At 41.2% G+C, this 15,038-nt stretch overlaps 2 protein-coding genes across 2 annotated transcripts; one reads left to right on the top strand and one right to left on the bottom strand.

Annotated features, from left to right (window-relative positions):
- Positions 1-824: 824 nt before the first annotated feature.
- On the bottom strand, positions 825-10,349 carry LOC144664875 (thioredoxin domain-containing protein 5-like). The gene is made up of 12 exons (XM_078526080.1): positions 10,170-10,349; positions 8,649-8,742; positions 7,634-7,692; positions 6,952-7,054; positions 5,959-6,080; positions 5,243-5,327; positions 4,646-4,732; positions 3,448-3,597; positions 3,282-3,364; positions 2,434-2,521; positions 1,734-1,775; positions 825-1,274 (listed from the first exon to the last, which is right to left on the bottom strand). Exons 1-12 carry the CDS (start codon positions 10,322-10,324, stop codon positions 1,155-1,157), a joined length of 1,188 nt encoding a protein of 395 aa, XP_078382206.1. The 5' UTR covers positions 10,325-10,349; the 3' UTR covers positions 825-1,154.
- Positions 10,350-10,415: 66 nt separating this feature from the next.
- LOC144664874 (uncharacterized) lies at positions 10,416-14,334 on the top strand. Its single transcript, XM_078526079.1, has 2 exons — positions 10,416-10,514; positions 11,793-14,334. Exon 2 carries the CDS (start codon positions 11,812-11,814, stop codon positions 13,384-13,386), a length of 1,575 nt encoding a protein of 524 aa, XP_078382205.1. The 5' UTR covers positions 10,416-10,514; positions 11,793-11,811; the 3' UTR covers positions 13,387-14,334.
- Positions 14,335-15,038: the final 704 nt, after the last annotated feature.

Raw genomic sequence — 15,038 nt, 5'->3', positions numbered from 1 at the left:
AAATTGAATCTTTGGTGTAGGCGTTCTCCAGATGGTTCAAATTCCACTTAACGGTGGGTACCTCCTACGTTCGTTCCCCTGTGGGCTTGCGCTTTCGCAACAAACTGCCTTTATCAGTGTTCCGCTACGTGCTTCTCCGTGCATTCCACTGTAGGCAAGCCCATCCGTTGAGAAGGAGGTAGTGTCCACCATGTCATGAGCATGGGACAAAGAAAATTTTGAGTGCCCGACGGGAATACAACCCATGTCTTCTCAGTGTTCGGGCGGCTCATGGGGGGGGGGGGGGGGGGGGGGGGTACTCCCATAAATTTCGGACAGGGGTGTGCCGCGAAGGTTCTTAAACCCTGACCCTATTTAAGGATAAAGAAAGCGAAAATTGATACCCTTTGTAAGGCCAAACCGAAAATGAATATCAGGGAGGAGAAGCGTCACGACCAAAGCCCGCGCACGAAAAAATCTTTATTTACGCTTTCCAAAAGATCCCTTTTTTATTTTTCGTTGCTGGGCGTTTATTTAGCTGATGGTACCTCGATCAGAGGAAAAAGAAAGCGGCTAACCCGACCTCTATTCCCTTGGGGCCCCCCCCCCCACCCGATCGGGCGGATGCCTCTGTAGTGGGGGAGCACTGAGCTTGGAGGGACTGGGGCCGGGTAGCGGCCCCTTTACTAGGTTCTATGTGACATGCCTCATAAGTTCAATCCCATCGGGAACGCAGATTTTCCTTCCACGCTCGTGACATAGGCAACTTTCTCATTTCACTTAAAGCTAAGAATTTTTATCTTTCTTTATTCATATTAGGGTTGTAAAAGGCACACGCACAAACGTTACTTTGAAAATCTTTATTATGTTACTCACTAGCAACCTACAAAATGATTCCATAAATAAATTATCGTAACGCAATAATGTTACAACCCTGCTATAGGTCATCATTACTTTTGTATGTACAGTTTTATGGCAGTTTATTGCCTGCTGAGGAAATTTCGGCGAAACGAGGCTGCAGTCTATATCAACTACCACTAGGACATCGCCGTCTTCAAACACTTTTGTTCGTGCACTGCATATTCCCACCAATCAGGGTACTTGCTGTACATTGTCGCATCTGATTGGACGAGGTGGTATTCTATTCTGTTTGGTGATTGGTTAGAACCTGGGAGCTACAACTCATCATGGTGTTGGATAGCGAAGTTGTACAGACTGTCCAAGTCTCTTGGTCCGCGGTATTCCTGCTTTCGAACTCCTCGGCTAAACAGAAGCAGCGTGGGATAGCTATTGATCTGTGAATCAACGGGAAAGAAGACAAATTAGCACAAAGCAAAAACGGTAATGGGCAAAGTCTTCATCAGGCTCAGTCGCCCATTCTGTCGAAGCTTATCCCGGTTTCCGTAGCATGTAGAGGCTACAAAGACTATTTCCACTCCTCTTCTAGAAGGGATGCTAGAACATTGCAGGGTTACCCCCAGCCGGTTGACATTTATACGCCCGGTTGGAGAGCGGCATTCTGATGTTTTCTTGGCCCATGAAAGAACAGGGGTAACAATATATACCGTACGTATATATCACGAGGCATTGATATATTTTGCAACTTTTTGGCGAATTTGACAATCATACAATCTTACCCTACCGAAAATTTAACGTAAGTTAGTATAATATACTCATGAGCTTTCCACAGAGCTGACGTCTTGTTTTGTGTATTAAACGCAATAGTAACAAAGACCGTTTTCACAACAACTTACCCCAAAACTCTGACAAAGTTCAGCCTCTTCCGAGCAATCGACCTGACGAGAAGGAAATAAAAACAGCGTTTGAAATTTAACTTACAAATCATAAACAACTAAGATGCATACACCGGCACCCCAATTGACGGATGCGTCATTTGCACTCTGAATAGGCCATTTCCGATATATTAAAATTCTAACTTGGCCCGAGGCTTGGGGGAATAAAACAAAAGATATCACGTCGAGGTTCAGGGATGAATAAATCATTTCTTTTGTTTTATTCCCCCAAGCCTCGGAGCCAAGTTAGAATATTAATATATCGGAAATGGCCTATTGCTATGCCGTGCCACAATTTGTTGTAATTCCGCAAGATATTGGCCACAAACAGTGTGAAGGTTGAGGTTCAAGGCCAACAAAACAAAATAAACTTGCCTTACACGCGTTTCCCGCGCTTGGCATCCGCTACATGTTTCCCGCGTTTGGCACCCTGTATATGTTTTCCCGCGCTTGGCACCCGCTAGGCCGCTACATGTTTTCCCGCGCTTGGCACCCTCCATATGTTTTAACGCGTTTGGCACGCTTTGCTTGTTTGCTTTGAGTCCCGTTTATATTGGCCAGACGTAATAAACTTGATTCTGATTTTTATACGACAGAAATTGGGGAACCGCTTTCCTAAAATATGGCAATGAAAAATACTGATTTGAAATAATTTAAGAACCTTGGCAATTCTTGGTCCAGAAGCACTGTCCGCACACTTGTTAGCCAACTGATCCCAAACCGGTGCTAGCTTCTGACAATGAATACACCTGTTAACACAAGAACAAAGTCAAACTCCAAATGATTCATTCATTTTAAATAATATATAAATTCATATATTTGTCACTTTTTCCCTAACCTAATTTGACTTTATTAGCACCACCGTAAATACGACTACCTTGTTATTATTTGGCCAGAACCCCTCCACCATTCCAAAAATAAGCTGCTCAAATCTAAAACACAAAGTATCCTCCCATAATAAACCCCTGCAAAATCCCTTACAAATATAAATCCAACCAATTTACGATCGCTCCTGATCGACAAAAATGATCAAGATCTCAAAGAAAGAGCATATCACACCACGTGAGCCCCACAAAACGGCGAAACAAACATCGATATTATATGACACGCTGGTCTGTTTTTGAATTAACTTTAATCAATCATACTTTACCCTAAAAAGTTAAGACATGGAGCGATCGAAAATAACGGGCGAACCTTAAACACTCCTTAGTAAAACTATAAAGTTTAAACATGCAGGATTCGAAAGTTAGGAGCGAAACATAAACAATGCGTATTAAAACTTTTCACTTTCTACTTCTACTAATTTTGTTGGGAGCGATCTGAATTTTTCGATGGTGCGATCTGACTTTGATTGGGAGCGATCTGTGACCGCAATTCCCCATCTCCACCCCCCCCCCCCCCCCCACCCCAACTCACGTCAGCCCGGTTCGACAGCTCTCTTCAGTTCACCTAACACAATCTGACAGAGCAAAACTGCAACTTTCACAACGATACACCATTTCAACTTACCAAGGGGCATAAAATTTGACAAATGTTGTACCAACGCTCACCATAGCGTCAAAGTTACTGTCTGTTAGCTGGAACGGCTTAATCTGAAAACAAAACCAAACAAAGGAAATCCTCTTAATTGAGCAAAAATTAATTAAAAAATATCAGTTCATGTATCTTTTCTTACCATATCATCATCAATATCATCTGTCGGGATCTCCTCAGCTGTCTCGCTATTCTCTGTTGTTGCACTGCTTAATAGGCTGTGCTCCGAGATCTTTAGAGTCAAGTAGTTCTTCAAATCATCAAGCGTGCGAGATCCTTCATAGTTGTCTACCTAAAACAACAAATTCTCCTTACTTGTTGCTTGACATTTCTTTTAATGTTAGTTTTGAGAATTGAAAGGGACATCAAGACAGTAACTAAAACCCCCCCCCCCCAAAAAAAATAAAAAAATAAAAAAAAAAAAAAAAAACCGGAAAGCTGGAGAGTTGGCAGGTATAGCAGAACCCTGAGCAAAAATCGAAAAAGCAAGCCTTGTACTTTTAGGTTTTTTAGATTGTATTTAATTTCCACCCTTGCCATGCTATCATCTTAACTCATCTTCATAGTGCAGCTATGCATCAGTGGAGCACCATGAGTATGAAGACAAAATTTTGGTCATCTATCAATGCAAGAAATTTTGGATCTTAAATCAGTGTGAATTGAACTTCAGTTTCCAAAGAAGTCCGCTAAGATGATTGACGGCAGCTGAATACACAACCACCAGTTGAAATTCAAATCTCAGAGTTTACACGAATCTTATGAGTGCTCACTGTTCTACAAAATACACAGCCTGGAACTGGTCTTATCCTGCTGTCTGCTGTTTGCTGTCACAGTCACACTCTGCCAGTTTTGCCGAGATAAATAGGCAGGCTAGTACCTACCCTGTAATAAATAACTAGTTTGCTACAGAAAGCCTGGAGGTTCTAAATTATCCAGCAATGGGTTAGGACTACAGGGGTGGGTAGCAGCCCTCACAAGGTCTCACATGAATGGCTCGCTACCCTTCAAGAAAACAACAGAACAAACAACAGAAACAATGCCCTGGCATAGTCGTCAAAACAGCAAGTGCCACACTAGAGGACCAGTAAAATTACAAGCTTAGGAAGCTGCTACACTACTGACACCACATGGTTTTAGACAGTCAGATGGCTCCCAGTGAAGATCAAGAGAAGAAAAATGGAAAAACGAACTGAAAGTGAGCAATCCAGCATCTATCAAAGGGGCTGAAATGAAAGCTTGAGGCCAAAGCCAGTGACAGTTCTTTCTTATTGCCTCATGTGCCACAGAGCATGAACAGCATTCAGTGCGTGGATTCTACAGAAGAAAAACTCTATGCTTACTTCTCTTCCATCTTTAAACAGCTTGAGTGTAGGGAATGCATGGATGTTGTGCTCTGTACATTTCTTGCTTTCAGTTGTGCAATCAATCTGCGAAAAAAACATCAACAGGTCACTGTGCAGCATTGTACAATATTAATGAGATGACAAACTGCTGTAAAATTCAGACAGTAAAAGTAAGCCCCCAACTCCCCAAAATAAATATTACATATTAAAATAACTAAATAAATAAATGAAATAAATAAATAAATAAATAAATAAATAAACAGACAGACAGACAGTCCAACAGTCAGACAGACAGACAGACAGACAGACTGACTTACTGACGATTGAATGATTGATTAAGGATGGTTGGTTTTCAGTATGGGAAATAAAGATATGCTTGAAACATTACATTACACAACAACTGAGAAATGAGATTTTAACTTGAGATTCAAGAAATGAAATTCACAAACATAGAGATTCAAAAATAAAAAGCTACATGTTCTGAGACTCCTTGATTTTGACAAGTGCTGTACACGGTAAAACACAGGATCTTTAAGTTTTCGTTATTAACTACCAGGTACAAGCTTGTCAAGCCACTCAGATCACAGACTGTACCTTGGCAATGGTTACATCCACACTGTCTTTATGAAACTCTGCTAATGCTTTCCAAGTTGGTGCAAGCTTGCGGCAATGACTACACCTGTCCAACACAAAATATTTCATGATTAGATTAAGATTATTGTAAATGTTTTGTGGCTAAATGTAATTTAGGCTAAGTTAAATGCGAAACAATGTTGGCCAGCAGTCTGCCCCATTGTTGTTTTGTGGTATGGTCCAGGGTTATACATAGCCTGCAGTGCAGGCGTTTTCCGTGGGCGTGCGTAGTACAGTTCGCGATCGAGTAGATTCGCCGCCATGTTGGATGTGGGCAGAGAGAGGTTTCACCCTAGATTTTACCCTAGGACATGTTCACCTACCCCAAATCCTCTCCCGAGTAAGAATCAAAGATGGTGCCCGATCAAAATGCGTTCGATGTGCTCACTAAATACGCCTGCTTCGTAGGCTAGGTTATACACAGGGTCCTGTGTGTTTTTTCAGTGTGTGAGTGAGTGCCTGGTGGTTGCCACTCACAGGGTTTTCATGGATACCCTTCATGTCAGCTTGTTTGACCCAAGCTGATCTTTTTTTGAGTTTAAATGACAAATTGCTAATTCAACCTTCCTTGCATATTTAAAACAAAACTTAAAAATATGTCAAAGGGGGAAACAACTATTTGATGGGTCCAACAAAATTGATTTGCAAATTCCTCAGTTAAAAATTCTTTCACTTACCATGGAGCATAGAATTTTACAAAATGTAATCCCATTTCCACATGTCTGTCAAAGTTCTCTGTCGTCAGAGTGTATAAGCCATTGTCTGATTCACTTGGCTCAGACTGTTCCTTTTCCTTTTGCTACAAATTTAAAATAAAGTAAGCATTTGATATTTGAAGGAAAACATACAGGTACATACAACACTTTACTCTCCAGTAAAGATAAACCCATTAATTTAACAGATACCTCTCAGATAGGAAAGGGGGGGGGGGGTGGGGTGGGTTGCAATGGGCTCATGGGTCCATGTTGTTTTCCTAGGTTTTACATTTCACTTGACCAACAATTGCTCTCTTTACTCGGTTGTGTGTGTAAACAGGTCAGATAAATTAGGCCAAACTGACAAAACACTGAAATGAGGGAAAGGGGGGAGGTTAAGCTGTGATAGACATGCACCTCATCAACATCAATGGGGGAAGGGGGGGGGGGGGTGTAGAAAAACATACAGTTGAACTACAGAAAAGCCAATAGGCCTTATTCATATTCTCGGTATTGGACTGGAACTAGCTTGCAATGGAGGCTTATGCGGGGGAATATCATTAAAAACAGCTTGATGTCATTTGCATTTGAAAAGATTACCCGCATTAGCCTCCATTGCAAGCTTTCCGTCCATCCGAGAATACAATAAGGCCTATTACAAGACATCCCCTCCCCAGAGAGTTGCAGTTTTGGAATAATTTTACAAACAACTGTTAAATTTTATCAGTAAAGTAGAATCCTCATTTCTTGAGCCTTCAGGGGAAACAAAAATTGCTTAGAGAAATTGGAAGTTTGAGAAATCGGGGATAAAATCACAGAGAATGACTATCCAAGGAAAACAAAAATTGTGAGTTTTGAGAAACCAAGGGTTCACGAATTAGGGATTGTGCTGTAATTTCTATGGGGGGGGGGGCCCCCCCCCCCCCTGATCGGGTTGTTAATTACAGTTACTTTAGTTCAGCCATCTGATAGTACCTCTGATGTAACTACAAACTTGTCAACAAAGGCCTTGAGATCAGTCATTCTTCTTTTACCATTGTATCTTTTGATTTCACCATGATCATAATACAGTTTCAATCTTCAGAAAAAGAAAGAAAGAATTAATTATGTTGTAAAGACAGGCTTATAACTGTATTAAATATAATAAGACCCTATAAAGAACGATCTGCATTGCACTTGGATAAACTTGATTACTTTCAGGTGAAAAAAAAAAATCTTAAATTTCATTTTGAATCAAGTTGTTGTAAAACGCAAGACATTCAATGAACCAGGAATATCAATATCAGGATTTTAAAGGGAAACATCACAAATAAAGCTCTGCTAGCAAAGACATTAACCAGTAGCAGATCCAGACCTTCAGCTAACCGGGGGCCCCGATCATCCAGGCCCTAAAATAAAGAGGGGGCCCGCTCTCGAAAATAATTTTTCGTGGGCCTTCGGGCCTCTATTTGGCCAAAAAAATAAGGTGGGGGCCCAGGCCTCTCCCTAGATCCACCACTGTTAATCTTACTAAGCAGATACTTGATTACTACCAATGATAACTGTAACCACACTTGCGCTAAAAATGCACATTTTGTAACCTGTACATTTTGTAACCTGGAGACTGAAGACATTAACTAAAAAAATTAGTGGTAAAAATATTTCTGTCAGCCCTTACGTTGGATATGCACGGATATTTTGCTTGGCACAAAGTGGAGTTTCTTTTGTACAGTCAACCTGAGGAATTAATAATAAAAAATGATTACAGTACAAGGAATCATTGACAATGTTACTAGGCTAGACAATAACTAGCCACAGGGCCATAAGCAAGATCTTTCATGGGTGGGTGTGTGCGCCAGAGGTGTGAGCGTCTTGGGGATCCAGGGGTATTCTCCCCAAGGTAATTTAGAAAAATTGTTGTTTAAGTCCCCATTTCCTGCATTCTGAGAGTCTTTATAACCCTCACTCCAAGATTAGGCAGACCTTTGTGGCCCCTGGGTTGGTGCAGACGCACCCATTGCACCGCCCTGCCTATGGCCCTGAGCCAATACAGTTGAACTTCTCATAAGATGATACCCTTGGGACCAAGTGGAACTGTCCACCTATGAGGTGTCTACTTATCCCACGGGGGGGGGGGGGGGAACATTGAGCAATAGAGGTGGTATAATGCATCAGAGTATAAAGAGTTCATAAAATGGCTCAAAGAAAGTGAAAGAGGTAAAAGAGCTGTATGGCCAGCTTACCGGAAATGCTGGTTTATGCGAATATGGGAGGTTAAAAATGTAGCATGGAAAAATTGCTGGGACCATGGTTTGGTGTCTGCTTAAATGAGGTGTCCATTAGTGTAGGTTCAACTGTAATTTACTTCTGGTGTATGTTGAATAATAAATAATTTAATAATTTAGCATCATATGTATAATGTGTTGTAAGTGTTCAGGCTATCTATAGGTCTACATGTACAAAGCATTCTGTGTCTGATCTGGTATTCAGTATCATGTCATAACAATATAATGTAAAACGTTTTTTAGACATGGAAAATCATCAATTATATTAAGCTAAAGTAAAAAAAAACTAATGCTAACTGCTAAAACTAAAACTAACTGCTTTACATGGTTGCCATGTGGAAATCCGGTAATATTCAATAATAATTCCTGACATGATTTTGTACAAATGTGCCTTTAGTCTGCTCCTACCTTAGCTATAGTTACATGTTCACTGTGAGGGATTTTGCTGTAGTGATCTGCCAGTAGATTCCATGTCGGCATGAAACTCTTGCAGTATTCACACCTATTGGGTAGGAGAGGCAATCATATACAGTTGTTCATTGACATTGTGTAGCAAGCACACACTGTAAAGTATACTCTGAGAAATCTCAAGTTTGTGACAATAATGATCCAAGTGACCAAAGCTATATTATCGAAATAAGGTCTTTAAATTAAGCGACCATACCAGGGGGGAGGATACTTCCTAGTTAATTAGACTGATGGGGATGTGCTGCTGGATGGGGATGTATTATTGTGACTAGATTGAGTTTAATGGGGTTGTCTTTTCACAAAGGTGACTAGAATGGGGTCATATTTTCAACATGACATCTTGCTTGTTAATGTTTGTTTGTATAACACATACAGCACACATCCAGCAAAAGGCTGACTCATTGGTCCACCTCCCCTAATGCAACACAAAAATAAAAAAAATGTTTATATTTCTTTTAATATCTTTTTTCTAGATTGTCAAAAAATTGTTCTTTTTTACAAATTGTGTTGTTCCAGAAAGGATTCAGAATTTTCTGTCTGAGTCCCCCCCCCCCCCCCTTTTGTCTCTCACCTCTATCTGAAACCACACTTTATTCTCAGTACTCAGTTCAGTATCATTTTTGTCACTGGGTTCAGAGGTATTCCTTCCACTTTGTTTGGATATGTTTGTTTTTTAATTATTTTTGCTGCTGACTTCAGAGTGAGGGCGTCGATTATAGGTGGTCGCTCAGTCCGCAAAATGCTAAATTTTTCCCTCCTAGACAGCAAATTTCTTTTATTTTCTCCCAAGACTGAGACCACCATAAATTTCTTGACGGTAGACTGCCAGATATTAAAGAGTATGCAGATCGCCGTTAAAAATCGGCTCAATCTGCCAGACCACTAGAGTAATTTAGACCCCCCAGAGTCCCTTTTTGAGAGTTAGTTAAGAACAGTTTGTTAGCCAGTCCCAAGAGCCCAGTTCAGCTTCTTGTACTTACCAACTGGAGTCCTCTTTTATTGTCAACAGGCTGTATTCCCATAGCTATATTAGCATTACAAGCGAGTTAAACTATCATTTGTTGATCAACATGCAGAACAATATGTTGTGGTTTAACTTTATCCTTGGTTCAAATTATATTTTCCTTCGTTTTAATCTCATTATCACACATCACCACACTAAAAAACAAAGGAAAAGAAAATTTGAACTAAGGATAAAATTGAACCATAACAAATATACCCGAGGGTGAAAGGTCCTCTCAACTCCCCAGTCACTTGAAATCTCAGCGGACCGAAAAACAAAACAAAATAAACTTACAAAGAAACTGCAGCTGAATTACGATACGCACAGTCATCCAGTTCAAAACTAAAAATCATTTCACCGCTTTTAAGAGCTTTCTCGATCGTCTATGTTCTAAGGACAGGTTATAGTTTTCAACTGAGGCTGCAAAATCGAACGAGCTACCAGTCCTTACGACTTACCACGGGCCGTAAAACATCACAAAATGCGTCGACGATCCAAACACTTTGTCGTCAAAGTCTACATCTGTGAGGGAAAGCACTTTCTCTCCCAAGTTTGGAGAAATATAAACGGAGAAAAGAGCACAAACAAGTCCTACTACAGATACAGTAGCCATGACTTCTGTGAAAAGACACGTTTTGTTTTGGTGGGAAGCCGCAGGACATTGCAGTTTGAAGAGTCGTGCCAGGCCTCCACGGCAAGGGTGACAGGTGGTTCTGGGAACGAGGAAGTGAATGGTCATGACGCGACGAGATCTTATTCTACCAATTTGTATCCTAAATCAGAAATGTGTAAATCCTTGCGAGGTAAGTGAATTTGGAAAGATTTCTGTCTAACCCCATCCCTAGATCTATACTTATATATGCAAAATTCTTGGAATGAGACTTTACCACATTTATACAAAATCCTATTGTCGATAATGCCGCCAGGAGGCTCGTCTATAACCCCTACTCTTCAATATAAGTTCATCAATACCATTCATCATGCATTGAAGCGTTTATACATAAAGTACCACTGTCTGTCAGAAATACATGCAGTTCCGCTTTCTATAACCAAGGCCTATACGCTAGCTAAAGCAATTTCCACAAGAAAGCAGATTAAGATTTATATGAAATCACAGATAAATCGATTTCAGCTGGAATGAATCAAAGATTTACATATATTGTGATGACTTTTTCCTGATTCTATTAAAGGAATATATTTTGGCTGTGACTTAAAGTGGGACGGGGACGTGGGGACGGGGGGCGTGTTTGGGACCTGCGGACGCATGGCCTGGGACTCAGGGACGGGGACTGATGTGGGGACGCGACATTGGGGACGCGGGGACCGACGTGATAAACAAACAAAACTAGCTTTTGCGTTGAATGTGTAAAATACAATTTCCGGAGGTCTCGAAAAAGAATGATACGGGTGCCGGTTGATTTCGGAGCTAAAAGTCAACGACTTCTGGTCACATGGCTTTGCTTGTCAAACCAAAAACGGTGAACGCATGTCATCACATTCCTGAGCGTTTCACCCACCGCAGTATGTTTCGTTTTTATGTCTGTTGTAGACATATGCTCACCACTGTTTGTTTGTTTTGTTGGAAGCCCAGGTGAAGCACACTAGCCTAGACTATCCACAGTCTCTATTTTTCGACACAAAAAAAGCAAGATAATCGGCGAGAGAAAGCGAAGCGAGCTTGAGCGCGAAGCTCGGTAGGAGGCACCTCCAGTTTTGCGCTGGCGTCCAATTCTCCGCCGTTCTTTCCCGCGCTGAAAGGGCTGTGAAGCTTTGAACAGTCTAAAACGAGGGGAAGAGCTATTTCTAGCTAGAACACTGTCCACCTAGGTGTATAAATGGAAACAGGGAACTGATTTAAACAATGGGGAATGACGCTGTGATGGACTAGCTAGCATGTTATTTAAGAGGAAGAAGAAATGACCCCAGTCATCTCAAGCTACAGAACCAGTGTTAAGCACAGGTTGTCTGGGTTTCTAGGCTATACCTTAAGTTTCTTACACTCTTTGTTTGGCCAGTCAGGGTAAGTTTTCTGCTCAGTTATTTGGTGGATTTTTCATGTCATGTATCATTCTCTCTAACAGAACTTAACACATCCAAGGAATGGCACTTAGAGAGTTCCTGGAACACGTTGACCGGATTTACTGTGGTCTTCACTTAGACCCAGTAACTGTTGATCACATCTACAGAGCAACAAGTCAGATTGTTCAACATGTCATGGACGACATAGGGAGAATAAAACCACACCTGAATATAAAGGAAGTCCTTAGTGTTGGCAGTTTTGCAGAAGAAACTAAGATTTGTTCTCCGAACGAGTTTGACTTCATGGTGTGCTTTGATTTCCTTTCTGGGAAGGAAAATGTGCGGATAGAAGGTACTTATGGATGCCAACCGGGTTACATGGTGGCGTTCCTTAATACCGCTAGTCATAATGATAGCTTGGTGCATGTGACTAGAAAGCTCTATGAAGATATTTGCTGCATTCATCATGAGGGGCTACGTGCCGAGTTCGTAGAGGTCCTCTGTGAGGTTATAAAGTCCCTGGCAATGAAGAAAATTGTGACTCCACAAGGTGTCATGGTCATAAAAGAGTCCGAGTTTCTATCTCTAAAATTGGAGTGGCACAAGTTCAAGAAAGAGTTTAAAGGGTCTGAAATCTACAGCGGACTTTGTGAAATAGTTCTGCCGTTAGACACATCATATTCACTGGATATTGATGTTGATATAATGCCAGCAGTTTCTGTTGATGACTTTTCTCTGTTAAGTGACATCCATGGTTTCCCAGAGCACATGGTTGACATTATGGCAAACCAGAAGTTCCATCTTGTGTGTAAAGTATCAGGGCAATCGTCCCATGACCCGTATCTTCACATTTCCAATGCTACTACGGAGGTTTTCTTGATGCGCCACCTACATCCAGTCCATAAACAATGCTACAAGCTACTGAAGTATCTCTTAACACACGGCACAGACATCAACAGACCATTAAAAGCCATTAACTTGTCTTCATATGTGTTTAAAACTGCAGTACTTTTTCATGAATATGACAAGCTGTGCTCAGGAACTCCGGATACTGTAAAATGTTGCATTGAGATTGTTCGTTACATCAGAGCCAGGTTAAGGGCGGGCGAGTTTCCTTCATTCCTGATGAGAAACACAAATGTCTGGGGCCAGTGTTATAAAATCCCGGCGTCATTTAACTGGAGGCCAACAAATCTGCCTGAAGAAATTTGTTCTTTTGACTGGTGTTTTGTTCTTTGGTTTCAGCTCTGGAGGCAATTTCTTGGCAAGACACTGACAATATTTCAAAAAATAGAAAGGCAATTGCAAACAACAGAGCCAGAATCCCAAAGTAGTGTGATTACACCAGACGATTCTTTGGCAAACTCCATGTGTCGAAGTCAGGAGGTAGCGGAATATGTTCCAAATAAGTATGATCCATTTCTAGATGAGTTTGCAATTTTAAGAAAGGATGCGTTAATCATTATAACTGTTTACAACAATGGAAACATGGAGATAATTAATATGCCTGGCAAGCCTCCTTCAGAAAGAGTTTGGGAATTGGTTCTGCCTAAATTTCCAGAATATCTCAGAAGAATTGAAAGTGTGTGCAAAAGGAAAGTGAGCATCCCGAAAGACGATTTTGAAGAACTGGAAGCATTAGACAGGGACACTTGAAAAGAAAAGCAGCCATTTCTAAAATAATTAAAAAACACCAATAGTTTTTAAGTGTCTTAAGGAAATCCGAAATTCGATAAACAAGAAGTTAGTGAGCTTGGAGGAAGCTCATCGAATTATGTAATTTTTGGTTACATTTGTAAAGTTACATGCAGGGGCGTGACATGAATGGTGGAATTTACTACACATTGTGCAAAATGGCAATCCCTTAGAAAAATATGAAGTGTTCTTAAACTCAGAGGTTTTCGAAATATCAAATCACAGCATGAAAATTGGGATTTACATTAAATTAAAGGTGGTTAAATCTGGTGTAAATTATCCAACTTTACACCATCAATTAAATGTTGTTAAAGGTGGTTAAACCGACCTTTACACTACCGTGTGTAAATGTGATTTAAAGTTGGTGTAAAGAAGTCCCATTACCTTGCCTTTAAACTTGAGTGTAAAGCTGGGATAAAGGTCAGCTTTAAAAAATGTAAAGTCAGCGTATAGCTGAATAAATTCCAAATTTACGCCAGCTTTATTTGAGCTTAATATCATAGGTGACAAATTACTCCTTAATTTTGGCGCGAAATTTTAACGTTAATTTATAATTTCATATGTGAAATTATAAAATTGCCATGGCAACGTAGTTAGCGGCAAGATGGCGTCCATAATAAAAGATGTTTTACAGCTTAAACTTTGTACATTTTCGTTTGCATTTCATCTTAGCCAGCTAGCCTTGGCCATATAATAAAACTTTTGATGATATTTTATATTTTAAAACGTCAAAACGACTTCAAGACGTAAGCCAATTACATTATTGGCAGCGAGCGGATTTTTGAGCGTTTTACACGGGCACCGTTTTCAGTTCATTCAAGACCAACTACGGTCATAATGTGAGAAATAATTGACAATTGATTCATCTTTGAACCATTTTGTCAACAGCAAAAAGGAATCTCTAAAAGGTTTTCTGGCCTGGCGCACGCTCTGGTGTCCGCCGCCCCCGCCCGTGTGTGCCTTGGCGCGCGCTCCCCACCCGTGGCGCCGGCCCTCTGCCCCGCCTGCGGTCGCGCGGCCGCTGGCGCGCGGGCCGGGGCCCCCGCGCGGGGGTGTTGCCTCGTCTGCCCGCCGGGCAGGCACGGGCCGGGAAGACGGTGGTGGCGTGGTCACATGATCTAGGGGGAGTTCGGCAGCTTGATGACCTGAGTCGGTGGGGGGCGGATGGAACGGGGTCAGTGGTCATCGTGGTGCGTGGGAGAGGTCCTCACTTGGTGAGCTGAGGTACATGGTGATTCTCTCGGAAGCTGTTTCCTTATAGTCGGTCCCTATGTAGCCGTGTTACGCGCCATGTCAAAAAACCGTTTTCAAGTGTTATAAACGTTTGGAAAAGTCGAACTTGGCAAGGTTTCAATTGGGCTTAACTACAGCATTTGTCAAATTCAGCATGATCACAGTGCGCGCCGGCTTCTTCAAAGACTAAAAAACATGGGAACTTGAGCAAAACGTATGCTTTCACCTTTTCAAAGTTCGGAGTTCGCGATGCAATATACCAGTCAAAAACCTACGATTGCAAGCGTAATTTGTCACCTATGATATTAAAATGTAATCAAATGGTATACTTGTTCCTAATTTCACTTGCATTTTGTCAAAATTCTAATAATTTCCCTCGC

Source organism: Oculina patagonica, chromosome 9, assembly GCF_052425735.1.
Source record: "Oculina patagonica isolate OP01 chromosome 9, crgOcupat, whole genome shotgun sequence".
NCBI lineage: Eukaryota > Metazoa > Cnidaria > Anthozoa > Scleractinia > Oculinidae > Oculina > Oculina patagonica.
This window is presented reverse-complemented; position numbering and strand designations above follow the sequence as displayed.

Coding starts and splice junctions, on each gene's coding strand:
- LOC144664874 (XM_078526079.1), top strand. CDS start 11,812: ATGGCACTTAGAGAGTTCCTGGAACACGTTGACCGGATTTACTGTGGT.
- LOC144664875 (XM_078526080.1), bottom strand. CDS start 10,324: ATGGCTACTGTATCTGTAGTAGGACTTGTTTGTGCTCTTTTCTCCGTT. Junction 7,693..8,648: donor AACATGTAACTATAGCTAAG/GTAGGAGCAGAC, acceptor TTAATTCCTCAG/GTTGACTGTACAAAAGAAAC. Junction 6,081..6,951: donor AGTTTGTAGTTACATCAGAG/GTACTATCAGAT, acceptor TTAAATTTGTAG/CAAAAGGAAAAGGAACAGTC.